A 27,165-nucleotide genomic window follows, 5' to 3' on the forward strand; every position below is an offset into this window, starting at 1 on the left:
AACCAGGTGTAAAGAGTCTATCAAGGGTACATAGTCCTGTCATGTTCAATCTCTTCATTTGGACAGATATCTTGTTCACATACTCTCCTTTACTTGGAACAGGATACAAGGAACAGGTGTACAGACTTTAAGCTCAGGAGAACTTTGTGTTGGGGCCTCAGCCCCTTCTTTTCTTCCACTCTTCTCGGCTCATCTGCGCCCCCATCCCCCAGGAGCCTACCCAGGGCGCGTTTACACACACAAATCAATGCATGGTAAAGTCTTGCTCACTCGTTCCTCTGAGTCCTAGGGTGTCCTCAATCTTGGTGTTAGGGGTTATAGCAGCATGGGCTACGGCGGGTGGAAGATCAGAGCCATGTTGACTATGTTGAGAGAGTGAAGAGAGAGAAAACGAAGAGAACTCAAGAGAGGATTTGCATGACACAATGATGATTTGATTACCTGATTTTTCAATGAAGTATTGAAGATAATTGACTCAAAGCACACAAAGAGAAAAACACACACATAACATTTATTACAAATCTTTTTCGAGGGACAACCTGGGCGCGGGACCCATGACCGACACACACACATAAAAACAAAAAAAGGGTTTTTGAGGAAGAATCCCCCCCTTAATCGCGATGGTGGCAGAGCACCTTTTTGCAGCGGCGTTTCCATGCCGTGGTCGCTTGGATCCCAAGTGCAAAAAGATTGAACAAAATATTTGTCGATGAATCCTTTGATACTCCTGCAGGAGCCTATGTCATTGATAAAGCTCATGAGAATCTCACAAAGACCCATGAAAGCCCATGTTGATGACAAAGTAGAAGCATTTCACCAATGCCCATGTGTGCATCACTGGAGATGCTAAAGATACTTGTGATGAAGTGAAATTGTCTATGTGAATACCCATCACAGTGTAAATGCTCATTTTCTAATAAAGCATGTGAATGCACTCTTGTATAGGTAGTGTTACACCACCCTTCAAACTTTAGGCCTTAGTTTTTTTTTTTAATAAAATAAAAAACTTATCTTCGATTGGTTCTATGTGTTAGCTCCACCGCCTTGGCTTCACTCTGCACAGAAGGCGTCGAGGAATACAGCACAGATGATACACGTGTCGACGAGTAGTAGACAAGGTCCAAACTGAAATGGGATGGCACTGTGGTGGGTAAAGCATTGATGTCCAGCATCGTTGCAGGTGTTGGGCTGCGTACACAGGCAAGATGCACAAGTAGCTTTGGAGAAGCTATGAAGAAGTGGCAGCAAGTGTTGGGCTAAATAGGTCAGCGTGTTGCATCTTTAGGATGCTGACTGGTTTACAACTGATGGTTACGCTGGATCTAAAGCGTGAGAATAGGGAGCAGGGCCCAAGCACTGCAATGACAGCTCGTATGGCTGGGAGAAATGAAATGAAATGAAATGATATATTAACGTCTTCAGAAGGCCAAAATGACCTATGAGACCAAAAAGGTTACAACAATTGGTGGATCTGATACAATGTCTGTGTAAGAAAAGCTAAAAACAACTAACTGAAACTGAAATAACTATGAGGAAAAGTACGGTACTAGGAGCTCCTAATGGATAACATCTGGGAGGAAAACTCCAGCAACAAAGGTAAGCATCATACACATCACTATCCAAAGATGTCTCTCATCGGTCGATGGCGGATATCCTCAATGTCCTCCATGGTGAGTACTCTGACTGGACGTCTCCCAAGCCGTGCTAGTATGGTCCTGATCCTCTGTTGTAGTCTCCGCCGGTGTCGAGAAGCAGCGGACGGGGTAGCTTGTATGGCTGGGCGGAAGAGGCTGTGTGAAGAAGCCAACAGTGATCATGCTGTGCTGAGGGTGTGTGCACCGAGGTGGGCCGAGGCAAGAGATGGACGCGTTGATGATCAGCTGAGTGTGAGTGACCTTAGCTCTAATAGCAATTCTTGGTATTAGGGCACATGCTAGGGTTATGGCAGCATGGGCTATGGCGGGTGGAAGATGAGAGCCATGTTGACTGTGTTGAGAGAGTGGAGAGAGAAAACGAAGAGAACTCAAGAGATACGATCTGCACGACACAATGATAATTTGATTGGTTGATTTTTCAATCAAGTACATGTACCTTTTATAAGTACAAAGATTCTCTTCTTGACATCACTGTTTGCATCATCACAGACAAATATTATTATGACCCCTCTAAGAGGTGGTTCACGCACACATACATATAAGTGGATACACACTGGACAAGATGGACATACAAACATGGGTGCACACATATGGCGGGACACGTACAAACATGAGGTGGACATGCACACACGAGACTCAAAAATACCCAACACTCCAGCTACTCAAAATTCATGTCTGCTGTAATTTCAAATAGTATGCTCTTACCCTTAATTTTCAGGGGCACAGACCTTGTATTCACCAGCTCCTGTAAGCATTCAGCTGCAGCTTCAAAATTAGACCTGAAAAACAAGTCACTTATTCAGGTTCGTAGAAACCACAAACTGCTTATTTTGTGAAATGACTGCCATAGGTTTCATATTTATATACATCTGCTAGGACACACTGGAAAATGCAGCATGCAAGTTTTAAGCTCTTACCACATGGAGACAGAAAAAAGAGGATACTTTTAGTTATAAGAAAAAGAAAAAGTCTTGTGTGGATACACATAGAAGAAGTGAGACTCAAACAAAATGAGTGCATGTATCAAGGAAAGAACTTTTTTATGTTTAATAAAAGTGTGAAATAAAACCACCAGAGTAACCAGAGTAAATCAATGAAACTGCACTGTAAAGAGAAAAAAGCCACAGGACCTTTAAATTTGTTGGTATAGAGCATCCTATGCCAGAAGAACATATAAACCATGGAACCTGAAACAAAGGGCTGTTGTGAAGAACACAAAGGAGATAAGCCTATTGTGCACCAAAAACATGGATCTTTTGCACACCTAAAGTTTAGCATGTGTGGGGGTGGTTTTGATCTCTTGTAAAATAAAGACCAGCAAAAAAACTTATGTAAACAAAAAGATCATTTGGCACGCTCACCACCCAACCATCTCTCCCATGAAGAGCACCCCTGAGCCTCAAGCTAGACCAACACTGAGCCGTGCTATCTGCCCAACCCCTGATGTCCCATACCACCAAAGCCCACCATACAAGTGTAGCTAGAGCAAAACCAAAGCCACCTTTCCATGAAAATCCACCTAAGGGGAGGCTTGATTGTGACCCAATAACTCACTTATATAGGGGTTAGGTTATCATTCCAACAATAATTAGGTCCTTTCACACTTGTATGTGCCAAAAAAGACCTATAAGTCACTTAATACCATTAATGCCTCTATCCATAGTCATTCCCAGGTATAAGTTTAACCATTATGTGTCTCTATCAATGGTCATTCCCAAGTATAAGTTTAACCATTATGTGTCTCTATCCATGGTCATTCCAAAGTATAAGTGTAACCTTGATAATAAATCCAACCACATTATGACCTATGAGGGCATAACACAATCTCTCTTTTCCCCCGAAAAAGAGCATGACTGAACTCCTGCATAGAAAAAGGGGCATCCAGAGCGGCGGCACAGCTCCTCAGTGATCAAATGTGGCAATGCATTCCAAACCTTCCTCTGTGCCCTGTGTCTCAGATCAGAATACGGCTCAGCACTAAGAAGCTGGCAGTAGAAATCGGTGGCAATCTGTCTAACCATGAGAGGATCTGAGTGAAGAGTACCATGTGAATCCCCAGCAACTGTCTGACACTATCTCTAGCATGAGATGGGCCGTGAGAAGCAAAGAAATGTTTGTTACATCTGCCACCCATCTGTGTCCAAAAGGATTCCTGGGCATGGAAACAACACTCCGCGCGCTGCTCAAGAGAGTGATGAAGTTCTGCTCTAATAGTACATAAAGAATCTGCAACCCATTGAGCATGAGGATGTTTCTCGTGCTCTTTCTGCAAGGCAACCAATCTACGTCTAATAGCCCTTTCTAAGTCCAAGGTCTCTTGCTTCTTAGACAGGGCACATGTGTGATAAAAGTCACTAATATCACAGAGAGCAGAGGCCAGGCTTTGAGAGGCCTGTAAGAAGTCATGAGATCTCAAAATATGAAGCATACGACGCGATAGTTCTGCATCTGAAAACAAATGATCAAGGATGCGTACATGGGGTGCTGATCCATGGCAATTCGGATCTCTAATACATAAAACCACTGGGCAATGATCCGATTTGCAGGTGCCTGTAGCAATCAAAGTATGTCCACCTCTGTCAAGCACCCAATCATCCACATAAAATCTGTCTAACCGTGCATAGATACATCCTACATCTCTTCTCCTGTTAGACCATGAATAAAGAAGAGTGGATGGACTCCTCAAAATGTCATCCTCATGCCAACAATCTCTACCATGAATGGAGAGTATAAACCTCTCCCAAGACGCTCTTTCAAGAGGATGCACCAAGCCCTCATGTCCACCTCTTTTATCCGTTGGCATCTCAACCATGTTAAAATCCCCACCAATAATCTAATGGTCGGCAAGAGGCATCAATGTAGTGAGAGATTTCCAAAAGGCAATCCTCTCACCTCTATGGTTAGGAGCATAGAGGTTGAGAATACCAATGCGTGTAGTGCCCTGCATAAGAAGGATCCACTATGCTCTCGCGGGCAAAATGACACCATGTCCAATGATGCAAGGCAAGATCAAAGCTAAAACAGAGATACAAACACCACCCTTGGTACCAACAGCCGGTGACCAAAAGGTGTGTCCTGAGAGAAGCTTGCCTGATCTCCCACACTGATTAGCATCCAGTTTATGCTCTTGCAAGAGCAATATATCCATAGGTCCACCTGTGACTGCACAATGAAGCTGGGTTTTCACAATTTGTTTCCGTCGACACGGAAAAAAACCCCCAAGACCCTGAATGTTCCAAGAGACAATCCTTATAAAGACTCAGAGTAGGGAATGACCAGATCTCGTGGTCGACGAAGGACCCCCTTTAGAGGCGGAAGTACGTCTCACATAGGTAAGGGAGGGAAAATCTGACGATGTAAACCTTACCTATCTCTCCCACTCCGGGGAAAAGCCAGGGCTAGTCCTCAGAACTGGAGAGGTACCATGACAATGCGAATGTGCAACATCATCCTCAAGGGTGCCATCATCCTGTAACTGTAATGCAGCATCCTCCTGTGAGGGATCCAGATCATGTGCCTGCAAGGCCTCATCCTCCAAAAAAGGATCAACATCCTGTGAGGCAAGAGCTGCATAGGGGTTAGGGTGCTCCACAGGGAGTGTGGGTGAAGGGGCAGGTACGGGGGTCCGAGGGTGCCTGCCATCCCTAACCACAACCCAACGCTGTGTGGTCTGCTGTGGCAAAGGAGCAGCTGGAGTCTCGACATCTGCAGAAGGCCTCTGATGGGCAGGACCACGTCGCCTCCTAGCATGGCCCCTCGATCTGGGACAATCTCTAGCAATGTGACCCTGTCGATGACAAATCCGACACTGGTCAAGTCTGCCTGCAATCTCCATCCTCTGGCGGAAATGAGATCCGTCAAGTCTCTGAAGCAAAACATGATCATCAGTAATCGATGGATCAGGAACAAGCACAAGGACCCAGGGTACACCATCAAGAGTGGCGGTAACGGCAGCTGAGGCCGGAGAGCTCGGGAGGATTGGTACCTCTAGAACTTGGCCAAAGGATGCCCCTATGGAAGCTAAAAGCTTCCAATAGGACCGAGGAAGAGTAGGGAACCGTAATGAGACCGGGGTAAGGCGCTGATCCTCCACCACTGGATCAAAGCCCACCTGGTACTGAAAGAAGAAAATCTTCCTAGGACCAAGAGGAAAGGGGCTGCTAGCCAAACCCTGAGAAGTAGCTTCTGAAGAATGAAAGTCCACCTGGAAGAAGCCTCGACCAAGTAAACGAGTATCCTGAAAGTGCACAATTAGCTCCGAAGGGAGAGCTGCTAGAAGCCATTCACGGGCCTGTGAACAAGAAGGGTGGGAACCATAAACTCTCGCAACAAGGGTAGTCTGGACCTCAAGGTCAATGTCGTGCTGAAGAGAGGTGAGCTCGTCTTGTGAAAAATTGATGATTCTCCCGGCCAATGGGGGTGACGAAAGATTGGCTATGGCAGAAGAAGCCATAAAGCCAATCAAAAAAAATGGGCGGCCGACTTGAATCCAAGTAAAATTGCTGCTGATAGAGAGGCGGGTGCAGAAGAGGGGGGCAAAGGCAGGAGCAGAAGGGCGGGAGCAGCTGGGGTAGCAAAGGCAGTGGGGCAGGTGGGGGCAGCAGAGGGGCAGGCAGGGACTGCAGAGGGGGAGGCGGGGGCAGCAGAAGGGCTGGCGGGGGCTAAAGAAAGGCAGGCGAAGACAGCAGAGGGCAGGCAGGGGGGGCTGCAGAAGGGCTGGCGGGAGCAGCAGGAGGGGAGGGGAGGGCAGGCGGGGGGCTGCATAGGGGCAGGCGAGGGCAGCAGAGGGGCAGGTGGGGGCAGGAAAATCAGCAGCGCAAGCTCCAATGTAGCAGCTTTTCTCAACCAAAACAGGTGCAAATTGCTAAGATGGACTGATATCCACTGCTACTCAGCATCCAAGGTATGGCATTGGGGTGCCACATGGTTTCCAAGAGCCTTAGGACTGAAGGCCTGAGTGTTTTCTTTTCATGTAGGTTTGGACAAGAAGCATGTTAGAAATCATGGAGCTTCGGCCTTATCAAAGTACAATAGATTTGTGTGTAAATAGCCTCTTACAAAGGGCTCTTGTATTTGTGTGTGTGAACACACTCTTAAGGACTCGAGCATAATGTCTAGATACTATATGATAGCTTGGCCTAAATAGTGATGTCACATCCTATGCTTCTAAAGCTATAAAAGCAATGTACTTGTTTGAAGTAATACACAACAATCACATCATTGGCTCGTGCAAGTCTCTCTCTCTATAGAGTGTATTCTAACACACTCTCTCTTTAAGCTTGAGCTACTAGGCTATGAGGGTTGAAAGGAAAAATGGCTGAAGCTAAAGCATAGACAGTGAAAACTTAAAGAGAGAGTGATAGAATACACTCTAGAGAGAGAGAAAGAAAGAAAGAAAGTTATATTAACATCTTCAAAGACCCAAAGGGTCTATGAGACCAAAATGATGTGTACATAGTGTCCATGAAATCTATGGATGAAATAAGATAAAGCAACAGTAAAATAAAACTAAAAACTAAAAGCTAAGATCTCAGACTCTGAGCTTATACAAGACGAAAAATCTAGATCCTTTTATGCTAGGTATAGGGTACAATAAGTGATGGGATATGGGAGAGCTGAATTAAAAAAAGCAATCAACCAACCCTGTAAGTCAGCCAAGGGGCCATCCAGGATGTCCATCATGGGTGATACAAGAAGGCTAGAGATGTCGATAGTCTACTGTGAGGATGATGGTATTTATTTAGTGGCGGGCCAGGATCTCCTAAATCCGGGGTTGATAAGCTGGGGGTGGTAGGGGTCCAACCCTACAAGGGTGTCTAGCTCTCTAGAGTGTGCGTGCCTAATCTGATGCGACTCCGATGGGCCTGTTGCGAGGGGGCACTAGGGTATAGGCTCTCATATCCACTATGGTGGGCTCTGGTGCCTCCCTATCCACCCCTCTAGGCTGGAAAAAACTGGTGGTGGGCTATTGGGAGCGAGGATCTCTGAGCAGTGACTCTCTGTGTCGGCTGAGCTCTAGTAGGAAGAGTGTAAAATCCCCATAGGATCTCCTCGTAGAACACTCCTGGTACAAGACTCGAAACCTGCAAACAAACCAAACAAACGTGAAGGGGGTGCAGGCCTGACTCACCTCCCAACCTTGACAACTGTGGGCAAGCCCACAAGTCTTGGTTGTCCCCACCGAGCCACGAGCTGAGCTAGCTAGATAGACGTACCGACCAATCTCTACCTCGTGACGTCCCATACCGCCACGAAGCTACCCTCGGGCCTCGAGATTGTTGCCGGCCTCAACTGCATCATGAAGCAGGTGCACATCTGCACTAGATCCAGGATCCTGACCATAGAGCTCTCACAAAGACACGCGAGACTCTATGAACTAATGACTAACCTTGGCCACCCTTTTATAGGCTCTTGGCCGGTCATCAGGCGTCCACACTTGGGCGCCCGCTTGTCCATACTTGGGTGCTCGCCTGTTAGTCTATCTCTAACTCAGCTCGCCAATCAGCTTGCCTAGCTCCAAGCTTCCCCAAACCTCGAAGCTAGTCTTGTGTGCGTGTAGCACACGGCAGATATGCACTGTGCACATGACATACTCCCCTTCCTCTAAGAGCTCACTCCTGAGCTCACTAAAAAGCCAGGGTAATCTCTCTGAAGAGTAGTCAATGTCTCCCATGTAGCGTCCTCCTCAACACGATCCTTCCACTTGATCTTGTATTCCGTGATAAGCGTATTACGCAATCTTCTTTCATGAAATCCAAAAATCTTTTCAGGTTCATGTGGAACAAATGTCATGTCCATAGTCACAGGGGACGGAAGGGACGGACTGTTGGAACGGAGGGACGCCGAGTCGGGACGGTTCAAGAACGGGGACAGCAGGGGACGGTCGGACGTCCCCCTGGAGGCGTCCCTCACAAGGGACGGTGAAGGGGACGGCAGTAGGAACGGGGATGGCTGTGGGGGACGGCACTGTGGAGGGACGGCAGTGAGCCATTCTACACAGTCAGATTGGTTTCTTTTGCCCGTTTCTAGCCGTTTGCGGGGACATTTCTAGCCGTTTGCCTTGGCTGTTTCTAGCCGTTTGGCTTGGCCGTTTGGGGAGGCCTTGAGCCTTTGAGGCTTGGGCCTTGGGCCTTGGCCCTTGCCTCTCTCTTGCCTTGAGGTTTGGCCTTTAGGCTTGAGCCTTGGGGCCTTGGGGCCTTGGGGCCTTGGGCCTTGAGGCTTGGCCCTTGCCTCTCTGTCTCTCTCTTGCCCTTGCCTCTCTCTCTTGCCTATCTAATATCTATATAAGAACAAGGCTACAAGGCTACAAGCACACACACACCCCTTCAAGTTTTCAAAGTTCAAGCAACTCTCTCTCTCTAGTCTCTCTCCCTCAAGCTTCTTCTAACTTAGTAACTTCCAACTTCCAAGCCTCTCACACAAGGCCCTACTCTCTACTATCTAGACTCTCTCTCTCTCTCTCTCTCTCTCTCTCTCTCTCTCTCAAGCCTCTTGAGTCTTCCAACTTCCAAGCCTCTAGGCCTCTCTCTCTCTCTCTCTCTCCTGCGCCTTTTGTTCGCTGCGCTGGCTGCCCCCCTTTCAGCACCCACCCTTGCTCAGGCCCCCAAGGCAGCAACATAACTCTCTCTCTCTCTCCTCCCTGCCTGTGGGAAGGACTGCAGAGTGATCTGGAGGAATGGCCCCGAGTCTCCAAGAGAAACTCGAGGCCCTCGAGACGGCAATGAAGGCACTAATCAAGGAGAACAAGAAGACATCCGATTCCAACCTCAATGAGGTGGAGAACAAACTACACCGGCACATCATGGCTCTCGAAGCACGGGTCACGAACCTCGAACAAGAGAACACGGCACTCAAGGAGGAGGTGAGTGCATTGAAAGTGGAAATGGTAGCCATCAAGAATACTGAGAAGGAAGAAGGGGAGATCAATGACAACGTTCTCACGGCCATCAAAGAAGAGATCTCCAAGGAGATCACAAAGGACATGGAGGGAAAACTCGAAGCCAAGCAGTCAGGATGGGTTGAGGTGGTGAAGAAGAACATCCGTAAAGAAGTGAGGGAGGAGACTCAAAGGGAAGAACACCAAATCATTCACACCACCATTGAGGAGGAGAAGATGAGGCATGCCTGCCGCCTCAACATTCGAGTCACAGGTATAGCCGAGACACCCGACTCCACTCCCGAGAAAGATGGACAGCTTCTATGCATGAAGCTCGGCTACAGGGAAGAGCACCCTCTCCCCTTCACCAAAGCATGGAGAGCCGGGAAAGACTCAACACGCAAGTGAGCCCTCATCCTACAGTTTGCAGGAGAGACGGAGAGGGTCACCTTCATGAGGAAGAGGGTCATACTACGAGGTTTAGAGGGAGCTCCTATTTTCTTGGATGATGATCTCACGAGGATGCAGCTTGAGCATAGGAGAGCTTGCATGCCACGAGTCTTACACGCGAGGAAAGAAGGCAAGAAGGCCTTCTATCGAGATGGTCGGGTCATCATTGATGGCCGGCCCATGGATTAGCGGTTTGGGGCCTATGGGACACAGACCAAGCCACTGACACAAATACACATGGCAGTATGGAACTGTAATGGTTCACTATGGGTGCAGCCTGGACGACTGGAGCATGTTATGGTGGGGAGAGACTGTTAGAAGTCATCTCCTGTCTAGTTTTATACACCAGGGCCTTTGTTGTGGGTGTGCCCGCCCTTATGAGGTGTTTTTCCATTTTTCCCCACTCTCCGCATTTTTCCCCTATTTTTTCCCATTTTTCTGAGGCTTGGGAGGGCTGCCAGGTGATGCCAGGAGCACTCTGAAGCTGGCCGACTGGATCTACATCAATCGTGGGCTGTCAGAGTGCTGGCCGACTTGTTCTGACTAGGCGGAGGCATCTGTAGCTGGCCGACTGCTATTTTCAGCAGTCGTGGACATTTTTCTCAGTCGTGGGCTTTCCTGATGCTGGCCGACTACCCTCTAGGGGAGTATATATAGGTCCTCAGCCCCCATACCTTATTTGTATCATATCTCGGGATCTTCTTGTGTATATAGAGCAGAGTTACACGCCTACATCTGTCTCTCTCGTGTGCTGTTTTTCTGCCTGCGTTTTTTTGCTTTTGCTCTTGTGTTCCCAGATTTGGTCATCATCTCCGCTGCATATTCTGACATGGTATCAGAGCCCTAGGCTCTAGATAGGTCTTGGGATTTGTGTGAGCAAGAGGGGGCTGTTTTGTGGCTGATTGGTGGACTGTTTTGGACTGTTCGGGAAGAGGAGAAGCAAGAGGAAGGCGGGCTGATTTGCTGGACAGCCACTTGCAGGTATCAGTTCTTCTTTGTTCCCACCCACCCACCCTTTTCAGAGTACATCCCCGCTATGGCAGATCTATTTGAGATGGCCGAGAGACACGTGAAGATCCCGACACTCCCCACGTTCCCGGTGGACCGTCAGTTGGACGGGAGCAACTACGGCATATGGAAGGTGATGATGGAATCCGTTCTGGAGTCCTACGATCTCGCCGATTTCGTCGTTGTTGGTGTTCCACGGCCGGAAGTAGAGGAAAGGGAGTTACCGTCAACCCGAAAGGACCGGGAGGCCCAGACACAGATGTGGGATCGTGTCAACGCCAGGGTCCGTTCGTTTATTTTCCTCAACTGCACACTGCAGGTAATCAATCATGTCAAGCACATGACGCTGGCCAGAGGTATATGGCAGCATTTGGCCTCACTTTACAACAGGGTATCGCCCATGAAGAGGATTTCCTTGGAAGTACAGATGCGAGTTATGAGCCCTGCAAAGTCGTCGACGATGCGGGAGCATATTAACAAGCTGCAGGCTCTTCAGCAGGAAGTTCTTCAGGCTGGGAAGGAGATATCGTCAGAGGACATGGCCATAACGTTGCTGTCACATTTGCCCTCTTCGTACTCAGCATTTTACTCTTCTTTGATTACCAGTGGCAGGCTCAGCACCATCACGTGGGAGGAGCTTGTGCCCATGGTCCTGGACCAGGAGGAACGATTCACGAACCCTCCTCAGGGTGGAGTTTCGGAGGCCTTTACTGGCCAACGGTCGAAAGGCCGTAACTCGGGCAAAGGGAAGGCTTCATCGGAGAAGTCTTCTGAGAAGAAGTCCGACGCTGACCGCGAGAAACTGAAGGCAGAGAGGACCTGTAATGATTGTGGCGAGAAAGGCCACTACTGGAGACAGTGTCCCAAGCGGAAGATCGAGAAGGGTGAAGACTCCTCAGCAATCATGAAGACTCCGGCTTTTGTGCACCTGGAGGTGATGGACACCGATGTTTCATTTTCTTCAGGCAGGGAGGAGATTGGAGGACTCTCCGCAACGGATACTCGGGAGTGGATTCTCGATAGTGGTGCTTCCAGGCACATGACTCCTTCCCGTTCCGGTTTACAGGATCTCTGCAGGCTTTCTGGTCATATTCTTACTGGGGATACGTCCACTATCCCAGTTCACAGTGAGGGCAGGATGGAGATAGTTCCCGATGGCAGAGGGGGGAAGCATTCCTCCCAGGTGTTGTATGTTCCGGCACTTGGTTTTCATCTGTTGTCAGTGCATCAGGTTTGCAAGACTGGCGTACGGGTAGAGTTTGATGAGCATTTTGTTGCTCTCCGGGACAAAGCAACAGGCCAAGTGGTTTGGGAAGGTGGAGTGGAGAATGGAGTCTACAGGCTTTCAGCACTCTCTCTCCCAGGTCCTCAAGATTGTGATGAGTGGCAGTATGGTAATAGCTACTCAGGTGTGGATACGCTGCAGGTGCGGGCTTTCCGGGACCAGATGGTGGATAGCTTGCCAGTAGATGGCAACGGTTGGCAGGAACTTTCCAGTACTGAGGTTGGTAGTTCTTGTGTTCGTGAGTCAGAGGAAGCTGAACAGGTCACTTATGCTCTGATGTCTCGTAGTGTTCAGGACATAGAACTTCCAGTAGTTGAGGATGTTCTTTCCACGGGGACCTTTCGGAAAGCCAGGCAGGTGACAGGTGATTACTTGCAGAAGGAGGTGATTTCTCCAGGCTTTGTGGTTCCGGATTCAGAGGGGGTGGTTGACAGGTTTCAGAAGGCCTTGCGTGGTCTTCAGAAGGTTTCCAGGACTTGCTTGTGCACCGTAACAGGTGTTGATCCTTGTGAGCAGTGTGATGTCTCTGTGATTCAGAAGCTGTATGGTTCATGGATCTGGTTGATGGACACCGGATTGGACGGGAGCTTCCTGATGAGGCAGTTGAGCTCTTGGTTGCAGATGTCTCTTTGTGAGGCAGGATTGCGTTTCCTGTGGTTTCTGCGGCATGCGAAGGATCATGGACTCTTGTACACAGGAGGGGGATTGTTGGATGGAGTCCGACTCCGCGGTTGGAGTGACTCGGTTTGGGGAGGAGATCCGGACACGAGGAGATCTACTTATGGCCCAGGAGCAGTTTTACGGAGCAGGAGGAGGTTACATTGCAGGTTTGGGCTTCCACTGGAGGAACCCTTGGTCATCCAGAGGCACTTTGTTCGTGAACAGATTGTTGCTGATGACATCTTGCTAGAGTTCTGTTCGACGAAGGACAGTACGGTGGACCTCTTCACGAAGTCGCTCTCTTTGGATTTGCTCAGGCGGCACCCCAGCTCCCAGTGGTTGGTCACACAGCCAGGAGCTGAGAGGGGGTGTTAGAAGTCATCTCCTGTCTAGTTTTATACACCAGGGCCTTTGTTGTGGGTGTGCCCGCCCTTATGAGGTGTTTTTCCATTTTTCCCCACTCTCCGCATTTTTCCCCTATTTTTTCCCATTTTTCCGAGGCTTGGGAGGGCTGCCAGGTGATGCCAGGAACACTCTGAAGCTGGCCGACTGGATCTACATCAGTCGTGGGCTGTCAGAGTGCTGGCCGACTTGTTCTGACTAGGCGGAGGCATCTGTAGCTGGCCGACTGCTATTTTCAGCAGTCGTGGACATTTTTCTCAGTCGTGGGCTTTCCTGATGCTGGCCGACTGCCCTCTAGGGGAGTATATATAGGTCCTCAGCCCCCATACCTTATTTGTATCATATCTCGGGATCTTCTTGTGTATATAGAGCAGAGTTACACGCCTACATCTGTCTCTCTCTTGTGCTGTTTTTCTGCCTGCGTTTTTTTGCTTTTGCTCTTGTGTTCCCAGATTTGGTCATCATCTCCGCTGCATATTCTGACAGAGACATCATACTTCTGACAAAGACACATCAGAGCCCGGAGAGAGGGCTACCTCGAGTATAGAGATTCCAGTGGGAGTCAGCATACAGGAGGACCACACGCCAGGGTACCTCGAGAGGGTCGGGGGGAGTAGCAGTTCTATTCAGACGGGAGCTACAGGGGAGACTGAGAGTGGTAGCACAGGATCCAGAGGCCAGATACATGTGGATCAGCTTACATCTCTCACAAGACAGGGTTATATACATAGCTCTATGTTACTTTCCTCCATCAGGATCCTCCTATGTCATTACAGAGGACATGCCACAGGAGGAGGAGACAGGAGCCTCGCCATACACTTGTTTGTCAAAGGAGATTATGCATTATTCTACACTAGGGGAAGTATTTCTTACGGGCGACTTCAATGCCCACACACAGAGCAGACAGTGTGAGGTGTATGACTATGATGACATGGAGATCCTCCACCCTATGGACCCAAAGGAGATAGGGGCTAGTCGGGCATCAGAGGACACTGGACCAGACAGAGGACATTATGGGGACCACTTACTAGAGTTGAGAGCCAGGCATCGTCTCGTTATTTATAACGGGATGCTACAGTGGCCGAGATTAGGAGGGCTGACATGCTTCTCACATGGAGGTCATACACGGACCGGAGGCACGGTGGTAGACTACATTATGGGGTCTTTGGAGGCATCATAGCTTGTCACCTCATTCTCCATTCCACCTCGTCCTATTGGGGCAGATCATACATACTTGGCATTTTCACTAGCCGGATTACCAGTATCACCAGCCCCCCACATACCGACGCCACACACTACCATCTACTTCACACATGACATGGCAGACATATACACTGGCAGAGTAGAGGATGGGCTCCTACTCATGGATCCCCTGGCACCTAAGGATATCATTACAGCCCAGCTAGCATCACTCCTACACACGGCTGCATTACAGAGCTTCCCACATCGTGTCCACTTAGGAGAGCCTGCGAGATCTGGGACTATGCCCCAGAACAGATGGTATGATGACGAGTGCAGATCCCTATACTCACGGCTCCGCATACAGAGAGCCTTGGGAGCCATCACAGAGCAGGAGTCGAGGAGAGAGATGAGGAGACTTACTCGCCGCAAAAGGCGGGCCTTCGCAAAAAGATACAGGAGCTAGAGATCTTTCATTTCTTCATGAGTAGAGATAGCCCTATCTCATGGCGGCACTTCAGAGAGCCCCAGACACCGACACCTATTGCAGACCCACAGACATGGCACACATATGCAGAGGGCCTATACCACGCCCCACAGCAGCCACCTATACCTCAGCCACAGGAGCCTCGACCTACCACAGCTAGCTTCTTTACCCACTCAATGGTACAGGAAGCTATCCGCCGCCTACAGCATGGACGGGCTGCCGACCATATGGGCCTGCAGGGTGAGCATCTCATATATACAGTAGATTCTTTGGCTCCTTTTCTTGCACACCTGTTTAACAGGCAACTAGCAGAGGGTTTGCCTGCGGAGTGGACGATGCACACCATTGTGCCGATTCACAAAACAGGGGATATGCTCGATCCGAGCAACTACAGGACGGTTATGGTTTGGCCACGTGCTGGCCAAACTCTATGGTGCAGTGTTGGAGCAAGAGCTTAGCTTATATGCTGAGCGAGCAGGTTTACACTCATCAGGGCAGGCAGGCTTCAGGAGAGCTTTCTCTACCACTGACCATGTATTCACTTTGAGATGTATGATTGATCAGGCCAGAGTGAGGAAGAGAAAGCTCTATTGCTGCTTTGTGGATTTCCGCAAGGCATTTGACACAATACCACGAGAGAGGCTCTTTCAGCGCCTGCAGTCTCTTGGCATACCAGCAAATATGACATGGGGCATCTATGCATTATATGAGCAGGTTTTTGGGCGAGTTAGATGTCCAGGAGGTATGTCCGAGACTATTGCTAGCACCATTGGTGTGAAGCAAGGATGCCCACTTTCCCCCACGCTATTTGGGTTATACATTGATGAGGTGGCTGACTTCATTACACAGGGAGGCGGAGATGGAGTTGATTTAGCAGGTACCTCAGTACATATTATGCTTTATGCTGATGATATTGTATTGGTGTCTGAGTCTCCAGGAGGTCTACAGCAGCATCTACATGCACTCGATGATTTCTACACACAGAGGGGTCTTACTGTGAACCTTGGGAAGACCAAGGTTATGGTCTTTCATACATCGAGACAGGGCAGGAGTCAGCTGACATTCACTCTCGCAGGACGCCAGGTGGAGGTGGTGACATCATACGTGTACCTAGGGGTTACCTTCTCCGCCGATTTGTCTCATAGGCCGAGTTCGGTCTTCTGGAAGACGTTAATAAAATCTTTCTTTCTTTCGTTCAGGCCCCCAAGGCAGCAACATAACTCTCCCTTGCACCTGCAGCTGAGCATCTTGTAGGTCGCATTTTCTGAGTCTCCCCCAAAGGGGAGAGGGTACCCTTGAGGGGGGACTCGTTCCACCAACAGCCCTCTCCTTTATCAGCAGCAACACATGGAAAGTAAGAAGTCTTTTGCCTCAGTCACCGCTTCACGATTACCGCCCATTCCTCCACCCGTGAGCAAGCCGACACCATGGGAAGCCTACCTCATGCAAGAACTGAAGAAACTCTAGGGAGAATTAGCAGCACTGAAACACGAGACTATCAAGAAAGATGAACAAATCAACGAACTGAAAGTGCAAGTGCAAGCCATGAAGACGAAGCAAGAGGAAGCACGAGAAGGACCCATACCTACAACACTACAAACAGAAACGACAAACCATGTTTCAAAGGTAAATTCAGTTAACTCACAAGATTTTGTTAAAGAAGTCATATCAGCGGTCAAAGAAAAGGAACGAATGGAAAGTTACAAAAAGGTAATCAGAGTCGGTGGTCTTCCTCAAGGCTAGGATAGGGCAGACATAGCTCAAGAGCTTCGAGAAGACTACATATTAGATAAAGATGTACTTACAGCACAACTGAGCAAAGTAGTCCCCTTCATGGACTTAGGAGACCCTATCTCTATTATAGTAAAGGGTACACAGGCAAAAGTCTCCTATATGGACAACAATGAGAAAATAGCAGTGATGAAGCAAACAAGGTCTCTCCAAGGGACAAAGGTATGGATAGCTGATGAACTCACCCCGCTACAACTCAAGAACAAATCGGCAGAGCTGAATAAAGTTAAAGAAGCAAGAAAGAATGGCAAATGGGCAATATACAGAGGAGGACAAGCAATCATTAAAGAATTCCGTACCCCACCCCCCTCAAGAGCAAATCCATCCATGGATGAAATATAGCTATTTTTATTTTGAACCTCAATTTCGAACTAGATGCAATAGAACCCATTGTAACTTAAACTCTTAAGAGTCTTAAGAGTTCATTTTGAGTTAATTTTTTTCAGAAACATCTACCCTCCTTCTTGTACTGAGAAAGTTCCTCAACACTTAACTTGCCACCTGTCTTGCCTGCCTCCGCTTTCTGGTCTGGAGTAAGCTTAGATGCATTGTTCGAGTTCTTGGAGCCAGAGGCTCTCGGACTCTATCCTGGGAAAGACCCGGTCTGGTTTTGGCTTTTGCCCCCCGAGGCGTTAGTCCTAGGAGAAGCCGGCTGGGAAGTCTTGGGCTTGCCACCATTATGTTTCATTTCTGCACTCTGCGCAAGCGAGAGTGCGTCCTCAAAGGTGGCTAAACATACGCACCTCCCATTGGATTTGCGTGTCCAGGCCATACAAAAACTGCCCTTTCTTGTCCGTATCAGATAAGCCTAATTGCAGACATAAAGTCGAAATTCTATTGGCAAACTGAAGGACTGGTTGCGCGTTCTGACGCGCTCCCCTGAACTCGTCTTCGAGTCGCTCAAGGTAGTGGGGCAGTAGAAACCACTGCTTAAGGTCGCGGACAAACTCGTCCCACACATAAGCTGCCATACCTGCTCTGGTGTGGGCATGAGCCCACTAAGTCCACCAAGGAATGGCCTCACCTTCCAAGTACCAACTGGCTAAGATCACTCTGTCAGTATCTATTTTCCTAACTGCGGCAAAGTAAGCTTCAAATTGATGTAACCATGAATAAAGAGTTGTGGGATCGAGTTTACCATTATACTTACTCGGAAAAATGATTCGAGGGCGCCGCCGGTGTCAATCTGGCGTCCAACGCTTTGAGGTAACGCTCGTGTTCCGCGCGTCGCATGGCTTCATCTTCTCGTCGTCGAATCTCCAATGCACGCATCTGCAACTCAAGCAAAGAGCTTGGCTGCCGGCTGTGACCCCGCGAGAGGGTCCCGGTGACGAGGATCTGGAATCTGGGATACGGAAGGAGAGGGAGGAGGAGATGGAAAACGCGACGCTAGAGAACAGGTACGCTCTTCCGTAGCCAAGATCTGCGCCTTCTGCTCATCCCACTTGGCTGTCTGTTCTGCGATTGCTCGCATCATCTGTTGGAACATGTCTGTAACACTCAAGCCTGGTGCCCTGGCTGGGCTGCCTCGTGCACTCTGGTCCCATGGTTCTTGGTCTCTCTGGTCGTCGAAGCTCGCCATAGCAAGAAAATGCAATTCCTTTCTGGAACACAATCTGACCATCCACTATCTGTGTGGGAGGCTTCCGGAGGCTTCCGGAGGCTAAAAACCAACCGTCCTTCGAGGGACAGGAGTCACTCCGAAAGGGGTAGTCCACCGGCGTCTAAAAACCAACCACACGAGCGAGAAAAAATTCTGGTTTCTTTGCTGAATCTTTGTACTTGAAGTAGGCTCTGATACCATTGTAATATGCGAAAGCTTCGGAGAAGAATCGGTAACTTCAATACTCAGAATTCAGCACTCTTTTCGCGACGGAAATTAACGCACAAACTGAAAGGAGATGTGCAGAAAATAGAGAGAGAGAGGGAGAGATGGAGAGGACATAGTATTGGGTCCCAATTACCCTCTGTAGGGCCCCCACCACGGATGGTGTATTTGCTTTATTAGAATGATGTGAATCTGAAAAGAAAATACAGAATTCTTGACCTTTCTTGGCTGGGAAATCCCTGCCCTTGACCTTCAGTTCTCCACCCCTTTGCTTGGCAATTCCCTTGGCTTGTCTAGCCCTTGATTTGCTTGAGCTCTTGGTGAATAATGAGATAAATGAATGGGAACATGGGCTCTCCCTTTTATACTATCCCAACTACAGCAGTCGGCTGGTACTACTGCAGGCGGCCAGCAATAAATGCTCCCACGAGTGGAAATTCAGCATAAAATGCTGAAAATATTCACATTAAATGCTGCGTTTTTTTCCTAAAAGGCTGGGCATGATGCGCCTGCTTCTAGAGGGCTGGGCACAGCCTTTGCCCACATTCCAAGGGCTGGGCAGCCTGTATGGGCTGCCCCATACCTGCCCTACAGCCATGCAAAGGCTGTAAACTCTTGGAATCCGCCTTTTGCTTGCCCTAGGGCTGTCCTACAGCCCCTTCATGGCTGGTGGGTTCAGCCTGGGCTTTCCTGGCCCTCATGGGGGTGGTTCCACACCATTCCCATGCCCACACTAAGATCCAGGGTAGCCAGTTCACCATCCCAGGTCTTGCACCTTCTGTACAGAAATGTCTACGTGGTATCCAAGTGCGGGATGCACATGACATATTTCTACCACAAATAGAACATTTTTTACCTGAGAAGTTCTTCTTTGTGAAGAAGGAGCTATCCCCCTTCCGCTTTGTTCTTCATCTTCTTCTCCTCTTCCTTGAAGGAGGTTATGACCCCTTCTAAGGTAAGACTGGACAAGTTCTTCAATGTGGTGATGAGGTTTCCATAGAGGAGCTTGTCTAGGCTTGCCATACATACATGTGTGTGTGTGTGTGTGTGTGTGTGTACATACATACATACATACATACATACCTATATATATATATATATATAGGTATGTCTGTATGTATGTGTATATATATTTGTATGTTATATATCATATATATATATGTGTGTGTGTGTGTGTGTGTGTATGTATATATAAATATATATATTTATATTTATATTTATATAGGTATGTCTATATGTATGTGTATATATATTTGTATGTTATATCACGAGCTCTTTTAGGGCAACAAGCAAAACATAAAACGACTCACTAAGAGAGCTTGAGGCTTGAGTCGACCTTGGCACTTGCAATCGCGCTTGGAATTGGATCCGTGGAGCTTGAAGTGAAAAAAAAAAAAGAACAATGTAGAAAGAGTCTCTCATCTTTGGATCACAGAGATCCTCAAGGATAGCTCCTCGTACAGCTTAGAGCTCTTGAGTGAGTGAGTGAATGTATGTGTGTGTGTGTGTGTGTGTGTGTTTGTGTGTGTGTGTGTGTGTGTGTGTGTATGTGTGTGTGTGTGTGTACGTGAATGTATGTACGTATGTATAATCATTTGATTTGGCAACTGCTGCTGCAGGGGGTCCTAAAGACTGCTTACTGAAATTTATGAAAAACATACAAATCTTTAGAGAACCCACACAGATGACTTACCTATTGGCATGAATTGTGGCTAGGCTAAGCTGCAGTCTACCAGAAGCAAGGGCCGACGGCAATGTATCTCCAGTAAAGTAAGAAAGGCCTTGCTGCAAGACCCTCACAGCTTCAGAATATGAAGGCTCTGCAAGGAAGTGAAGAATTGTAAATGATCTGTGTAAAAGAAGAGCAGAAAATTGAAACATTTATCACTGTAAACTGTGTTAAGTTACCATCGTCCTTTAGGGATGTGGCATATTTGATCATGTCTATGGCAGTGGCCTCCTCTTTGCCGGTAAAAGCCGTGTAAGAAAGCAGGCGCTGGAGAGATGCAGCAGCATTTGATGGCGGTTTGTTGCCAAGTGAGCGACAAAGGCAACGTGTAAGCGATGTGGTTAGGAAGGCCATGGCTTTGATGCCAGTTCTACATCTCTCTGTTTATATACATTTGGGTTCCTGGCATTTTGGACACGTGTAGCGCGACAGATTCAGATTTAGGATCGTCACCGACGTAAATTGGTCCATCCCCTTCCCTCCCTCTAGTTAAAAAGTCAATGTGTGTGTGGGTGTGTGTGAATAAGAAGAGAAAAATGGGCTAACCTTTCTATCACCCAAGTGTGGTAGATTGGTTAGCTCATTACCCTCTTGAATCAAAGGTCTTAAGTTCTAATCTTGTCGGATAGATCAGTTTGGTCTCTTGGGATAGTTTCCTACGACGTTAAAAAGTTCTCTTCTCTTCTCTTCTCCCAAAACCTCTCGCCACATGTAATTTTACCTCTCTCTAACCTGCCACATGTAATTTTTTCTCTCTCGAACCTACCACGTGTAAGGTGTAAGGAAAGTTTCCTACGACGTTAAAAAGTTCTCTTCTCTTCTCTTCTCCCCAAACCTCTCGTCACGTGTAATTTTACCTCTTTCTAACCTGCCACGTGTAATTTTTCCTCTCTCTAACCTGCCACGTGTAATTTTTCCTCTCTCGAACCTACCGCGTGTAAGGTGTAAGGAAAGGCCATGGGTTGGCCCCTTTCCTCTCTCTGACCTGCCACCACATGTAATTTTGCCTCTCTCGAACCTACCACGTGTCAGGTGTAGGGAAAGCCCATGGGTTGGCCTTCCCCTAGAAAAATGGGTCACTGGCACTAGCTCCCCATTTTCTTCTACTAGTGACCCATTTTCCTAGGGAAAGGCCAACTGTCAAGGCCATGGAGATTCTGCAAAGATGTTGACAGCCAAGCCAATGGAATTATCCCCCATAGTAGGCTAGAAATCATTCTTCACAGATGTTGACAGGCAAGCAAATCATGTTCTTCCACATCAAAAAGCTACAAAATTTAAATACATGTTGACAGCTAAGTGTAGGAGATTTGGATTCCTTGAAATAAAGTATCCTAATTTGGTAGCTGGTATCTTCCTTCCCCCACGACCCATGACTATGACGGCATGGGAATAGTGAAAATGAAGAATAGATATAGATTAAGATGCCAAAAAAAAAAATCAAGAGACCACTTCCAATTAACCTTCTTTAGTGTGTTTAAATTGGCTATTTTACTCTAAAGTCCATCCTTAGGTAGCCTACACACTTGCACCCCACCTATCATGACATGCCAAAGCACAAGGCAAGAGAGGCCCCCAATAGTGCCTACTTGGCAACTTGGCATTGCACTTGGAGAGCTAACATTACAGATTGGTCCACCCACTAATACTACATCATTAATTGACCTTTGAGAGCTCAGGATGAGTTTGAAAAAAGTTCAGGATCGACAAGATTATAGGAAGAACTCACGTTATGATTGGTAATTTTAAGATAGGTGAACAACTCACCACAACACTTGTCACATTTTTTATGGCCAAATCAGAGCTAGCTTGGAGATTATACTGGAGTCTAATTATAATTTTGGATTACCAAGGTGTAAAATATAGTATTATTTTGCATAGAATATGATAAGTTGCCACTCTTGGCCTTTGCATTATATGTGCTTGTGATAAATATGAGTTGCCTAAGGCTTTCAACACATCAATATTAAGGGACATTCTAGCTTCTCTCACATCAAAAGATTTAGTAAGAGAAATATTTCTAATATCCTTTTTAGAGAATGTTCCCTTTTAAGCTCAACATAAGTCTTTCTACTTATACCAACTTTATAACACACACCTTCTTGTATCTCCATTGTATAAGTTGGGTCTCTTCAATAATAATCTCTGCACATTTTCATTTCAAATACTTTAACTTTTTACTATCAAGAATGTTTTGTGTGAGCTTTCTTGATAACATGGAAAAATAAGTGACACTTGTAGATACTATATTCATGTTATCCTTATTAGGATGCAAATGATACACTTTGCACATTTTCATTTCAAATTCTTGAACTTTTTGTTCTTAAGAATGTTTTGTGTGAGCTTGTATGATAACATGGTAGAATAAGTGACACTTCTAGATAATATATTAATGTTTTCTTTATTAGGATGTAAAAATCTCTCGTGTAACATACATACCATGCATCGAGCTAATTGGAGGCTTTGTTAACTTGAATTTTGTTCTCATGGTAGAATAAGTGGCACTTGTAGATAACATATTCATGCCTTCTCTATTAGGATGTAAACATCTCTCTTGCAACATACATAGCAGCATGCAATGAGCTAATTAGATATTCTTTGGTAACGTGCATGATAACATGGAAGTCTAAGTGACACTTTTAGATACTATACTTCATGTCTTCTTTATTAGGATGTAAAAAACTCTCCTGTAACATACATAGCATGCATCAAGCTAATTAGAGACTCTTTATTAACTTGAAAGTACAAAAAAGGGGAAATGATTGAACAAATTCAAGAGATAATTACCTTGTAGCTTTGATTCTCCTTTTTAAACCACCTCCTCCTATCTTTAAGTTGGATAGTTTTTTTCTTTGCAATCTCTTTCCTAAGATAACTTTCTTTACATAGAAGCTTTTTCTCTTGCTCTTTCATAGTCTCTTGTAGTTATGCAATCTTTTTAGATGGTTTGAAGGGTGGTAGTGGTAATGTTTTGTGAGAAAGATCTTGCCATTGTAAGAGATCTTCATTTTGCTTCTTTGTACAATAGAATATAAATTTTGGTAATAATTAAATAAACCACCATTTTTACCCACTGCAACGTACTTCACTAATGATGTTGGATTGGTAGGATGGATAACAATGGTATTGGAAAAGCTCAATGCTCCAACCTCATGATGTCTCTGCGGGCGTGACAGATGTGCTCTATTTTGTAAGGCCCCCTTTATGAGTAGCCATTGTGGTGAGCACCGGGTACCCCGGCAATTTCCAATTTAGAGACTGGATGGTGGTAAGTGTGGCCAGATGATTAGGAGAATGTAGACTTGGCACTCTGTCGAGTAGGATGCATGCTTATGTGAACTAAGTGGCTACATTATGTGGGCTCTAAACATCAATCCAAGGACACACTGTTCTCGGATTACGGGGGGTTCATAGTTCATAGTACGTATATCCTATTGGTGGATACATGTGGTTGTATGTAGGGTCCAAAAAACTGACCTACCATATGGAGTACTATATGTGGGGGGATTTGTGGAACTCTATAATCATCAAGCTCATTGTGTTAAGCTCTCGTCTAAGCAAGACATCCTCCATCTAGAGTCTGTCTAGATTGCCACTAAAGCTCCTTACCCAGAGAACACAAGTGGGCAAACACTATCAGTTTGTAATCAAGTTTTTGCTAGCCATAATCTCATAAACCATGCTAGTGGCATAAGTGAGGGACTACCTTCCATATCTGCACTAGCCGAGCTCAATATCTTAACACTACCCCCCCTTAAGCTTAACTCCACACCCCTTGACACTCCAAGTAAGCTCTTGAATCTACGGAGATTCTCTTTACCCAATGCCTTTGTGAAGATATCAGTGACCTGATTTTATGTATTGACATATACCAATCCACATCACTTGTGCTAGAAACTTCTTCCTCACAAAGTGATAGTACGTGTTAGTGTCTTGGCATAATACATTGGGTTATTACTAGCTAAATGTATGTTGATCATGTTGTCACAATAAATGATAACAGGCCTATCCATGGGCTCTTCCATATCTACAAGTAGATTTTGTAACCAAGCTACCTCACATGCTACTAGAGGCAGTGCCCCTATAGTACCAGTCTTTGTACTCAATAAAGAAACCATTGGTTGCTTTTATCTACTCCACCTAATAGAAGCACTCCCAAAAGAAAACATGAAGCTACTAGTAGGTCTTCTTTCTAAGATACTACCATCCTAATCTATATCTATATATCTATCCATGTACGTATACCTTGGGGAGTGCACTACTAAGAAACCCTATGTATCACGTGTGTTCAAGGGGTATTAAAAAAAACCCTTATTTGTAAGTCTTGAATAAAATGACTCCTTTTTCCTTATGGGGACTTACAGGTTTTCTTTCAAAATCGATTAAAAAAACCCCTTCTGTAAATGTATTTCTATAAATTTTCCTATAAAATTTTGAATTAAAAAACCCCTTCATTTGAGCTCACATGGAATACTTACATATTTTTAGGATGAAACCCCTGAGACTTATACCTATACTACTCCAGCCTCATAGAAAAGTCCATGGTGTACTGTGGACTTTATGTATTTGATTATCCTCCTAATCACATTCAGGTGTGGCTTCCTCGAGGCTTGTATAAATTGACTCACCAATCAAATAGCATGGCTCAAATATGGCCTGTTGATAGTCATATAAATCAAATATCATGGCTCAAATATGGCCTGTTGATAGTCATATAAATCAAACTCCCTAGAATGGCCTGTACATCATAGGCTCCTCCAAGAGATCACCTGTATCGATAAACAATTTTGTGTTCTGATTCAAATGGCACTAAGATTGGCTTCTTATATAAATTTGTAGACAATTTTAAGTTCTACTCCAAATGGCACTCAGATTGGTTTATAACCTATTATTTTATACTTAGTTAGCATGTATAAAGCATAATGACTTTACAAAAGCTAAATCCCATCACGTGATCTGATAAATCTATACCGAGGAACTATCATAGCTCAACTAAATACTTTATTTCAAACTTCTTCTTGAGGAGCATCTTCACCTCATGTATGTCAACACCATTGTCTCCTATGACAATCAAGCATCAACAGAGATGACTACTAGAATAATGCCCTTGTTATTCTTTATCATATAAAGTGAAAAATCTCTTGTAGATATATGAAATCTGATAGCAACAAGATACTCTCCTATCTTGTTTGACCATGCTCTAGGTGCCTCTTCAATCTATGCAAGGCTTTATGCAACCTGCAAACATAATATGGGTGTGCATGGTCCTCATATCAAGTGGCTTCATCATGACTTCCTCCTATAGATCACCATGTAAGAAAGCATTCTTTACATCAATTTTATGTAAAGACTATCCCTTAGCTGCTACAGCCATAGTAATGACTGTTCTCATGGTTGATATCCTTGTAATAACTAGAGTAGAAGTCTCCTCATAATCAATCCCATAGGTTTGTGCATACCAATCTTGCCTTGTACTTTCTCATGGACCCATCTGAATTTTGCTTTACTTTGTAGACTCACTTACATACAATTCACCTTCTTCTCCTTAAGAAAAGGTGCCAACTCCCATATCTTATTTGCATCCAATGCAACCATCTCTTCATCCATGGCATCTTCCCAATCATTATGTCCAAGTGTCTCCTTAAAGCATCTCAACTCTATCTATTATATTTCTTTGACCATATAGCTTAATCATGGGCTCTATAATCATCATATCTCAGCTTCTCCATTGGATATCTGATCCTCATGGACCTATGTACACCTAGGTCATTGCCAAGTGTTCTTGAGAGATCCCTATCCCCTCCGCGCAATGAATTCAGGGGTGCTAGCAGCGGAAGTAGCACTTCTTGCATGGGACAGGGTCCCTCACTCGAGGCCTCGCCCACAGATATCCAAACAAGAGACTAATCCCTCGGTTCTTCCAAAATCGAACCCGGGAAAACTTCCCTCGCCCAAAAAGCACGGGCGATTCCTCCAAGATATTTTTACTCAACGTAGTCAAGAGCCTTAACTAACTGAACTCATCTGACCGAACCCATAAGTATCATAGTCACATCAAGGAAAAGACTTGCACTTGGATCATAGAGACCAACGTTTTTTTCCTCATTGAGAGGCACAGCCGTTGATTCTTTTCCATAGAATAATTTTTATCTGGGATTTACTTCATCTATCGTACCATAACAGAATTGAGTCTCATTTTAGGGATCCATCCAGTCTCGTGGGTTAGCCAACCACACAACCACTGTAGTAATGGGATCTATTTAAGAATTTGGTTAGGTTTTGTCTCGGGTACCAGGAAAAAGAGTTCCCAGACCCCCTAGCCGGATATTCATGCAAACTTAAAAACTAGTCACACCACTTACACACCCAATACGAAATTGCCTTTTTCACAGATTCAGCTGTCTTTAAAACAATCTTTTAATGAAACTATAGTATCACTGATCATAATCCTCCAAAATTAATCCGGTTAAATCCTAATTTCTAATTTTTCCTTCATCGGTGTACTTATGGCATCATTGGCAACCAGAACACTCACCACCTGTCCACTCAGGGGCCTTTTCAATAGTTCTTAGCTCATAGTACCCGGCAATATATTCACTTATAAAAATCAAAATGGAATCTACGTCAAAGATCAGCAAGATCAACCAACAGATCCATATAAAAAAGCCATGGACTCATCCGTTGGAGGACCAGCAAGGTCAATCAACCAGATCCATGCCCAAATTCAGAAAACAACTATGACTCCTTGTTCCAATATCTTCCACGACATACGTGTGGGTGTCTTCGGCGACCGAGCACCGTATGGTCAGCACCCT

General features: G+C 46.0%; 1 protein-coding gene across 4 annotated transcripts in view; it reads right to left on the reverse strand.

Moving 5' to 3' along the window:
- NDP1 (Tetratricopeptide repeat (TPR)-like superfamily protein) overlaps positions 1 to 20,807 on the reverse strand; it is a 102,016-nt gene extending 81,209 nt beyond the window's left edge. Inside the window, exons 1-4 of one of the 4 annotated variants that reach the window (XM_086799474.1) lie at positions 20,530 to 20,807; positions 20,315 to 20,441; positions 2,361 to 2,434; positions 636 to 737 (exon numbers count right to left, since the gene is read on the reverse strand). In XM_086799474.1, coding sequence (XP_086655600.1) covers positions 636 to 737; positions 2,361 to 2,434; positions 20,315 to 20,441; positions 20,530 to 20,704 — 478 coding nt within the window. In that variant the 5' untranslated portion in view covers positions 20,705 to 20,807. The remainder of the gene's footprint in view (positions 1 to 635; positions 738 to 2,360; positions 2,435 to 20,314; positions 20,442 to 20,529) is intronic. The other 3 variants (XM_086799473.1, XM_086799477.1, XM_086799476.1) reach the window with 3 other exon arrangements.
- Positions 20,808 to 27,165: the final 6,358 nt, after the last annotated feature.

Source organism: Cibotium barometz, chromosome 6, assembly GCF_041138505.1.
Source record: "Cibotium barometz isolate CiBa-2024 chromosome 6, ASM4113850v1, whole genome shotgun sequence".
Classification (NCBI taxonomy): Eukaryota; Viridiplantae; Streptophyta; class Polypodiopsida; order Cyatheales; family Cibotiaceae; genus Cibotium; species Cibotium barometz.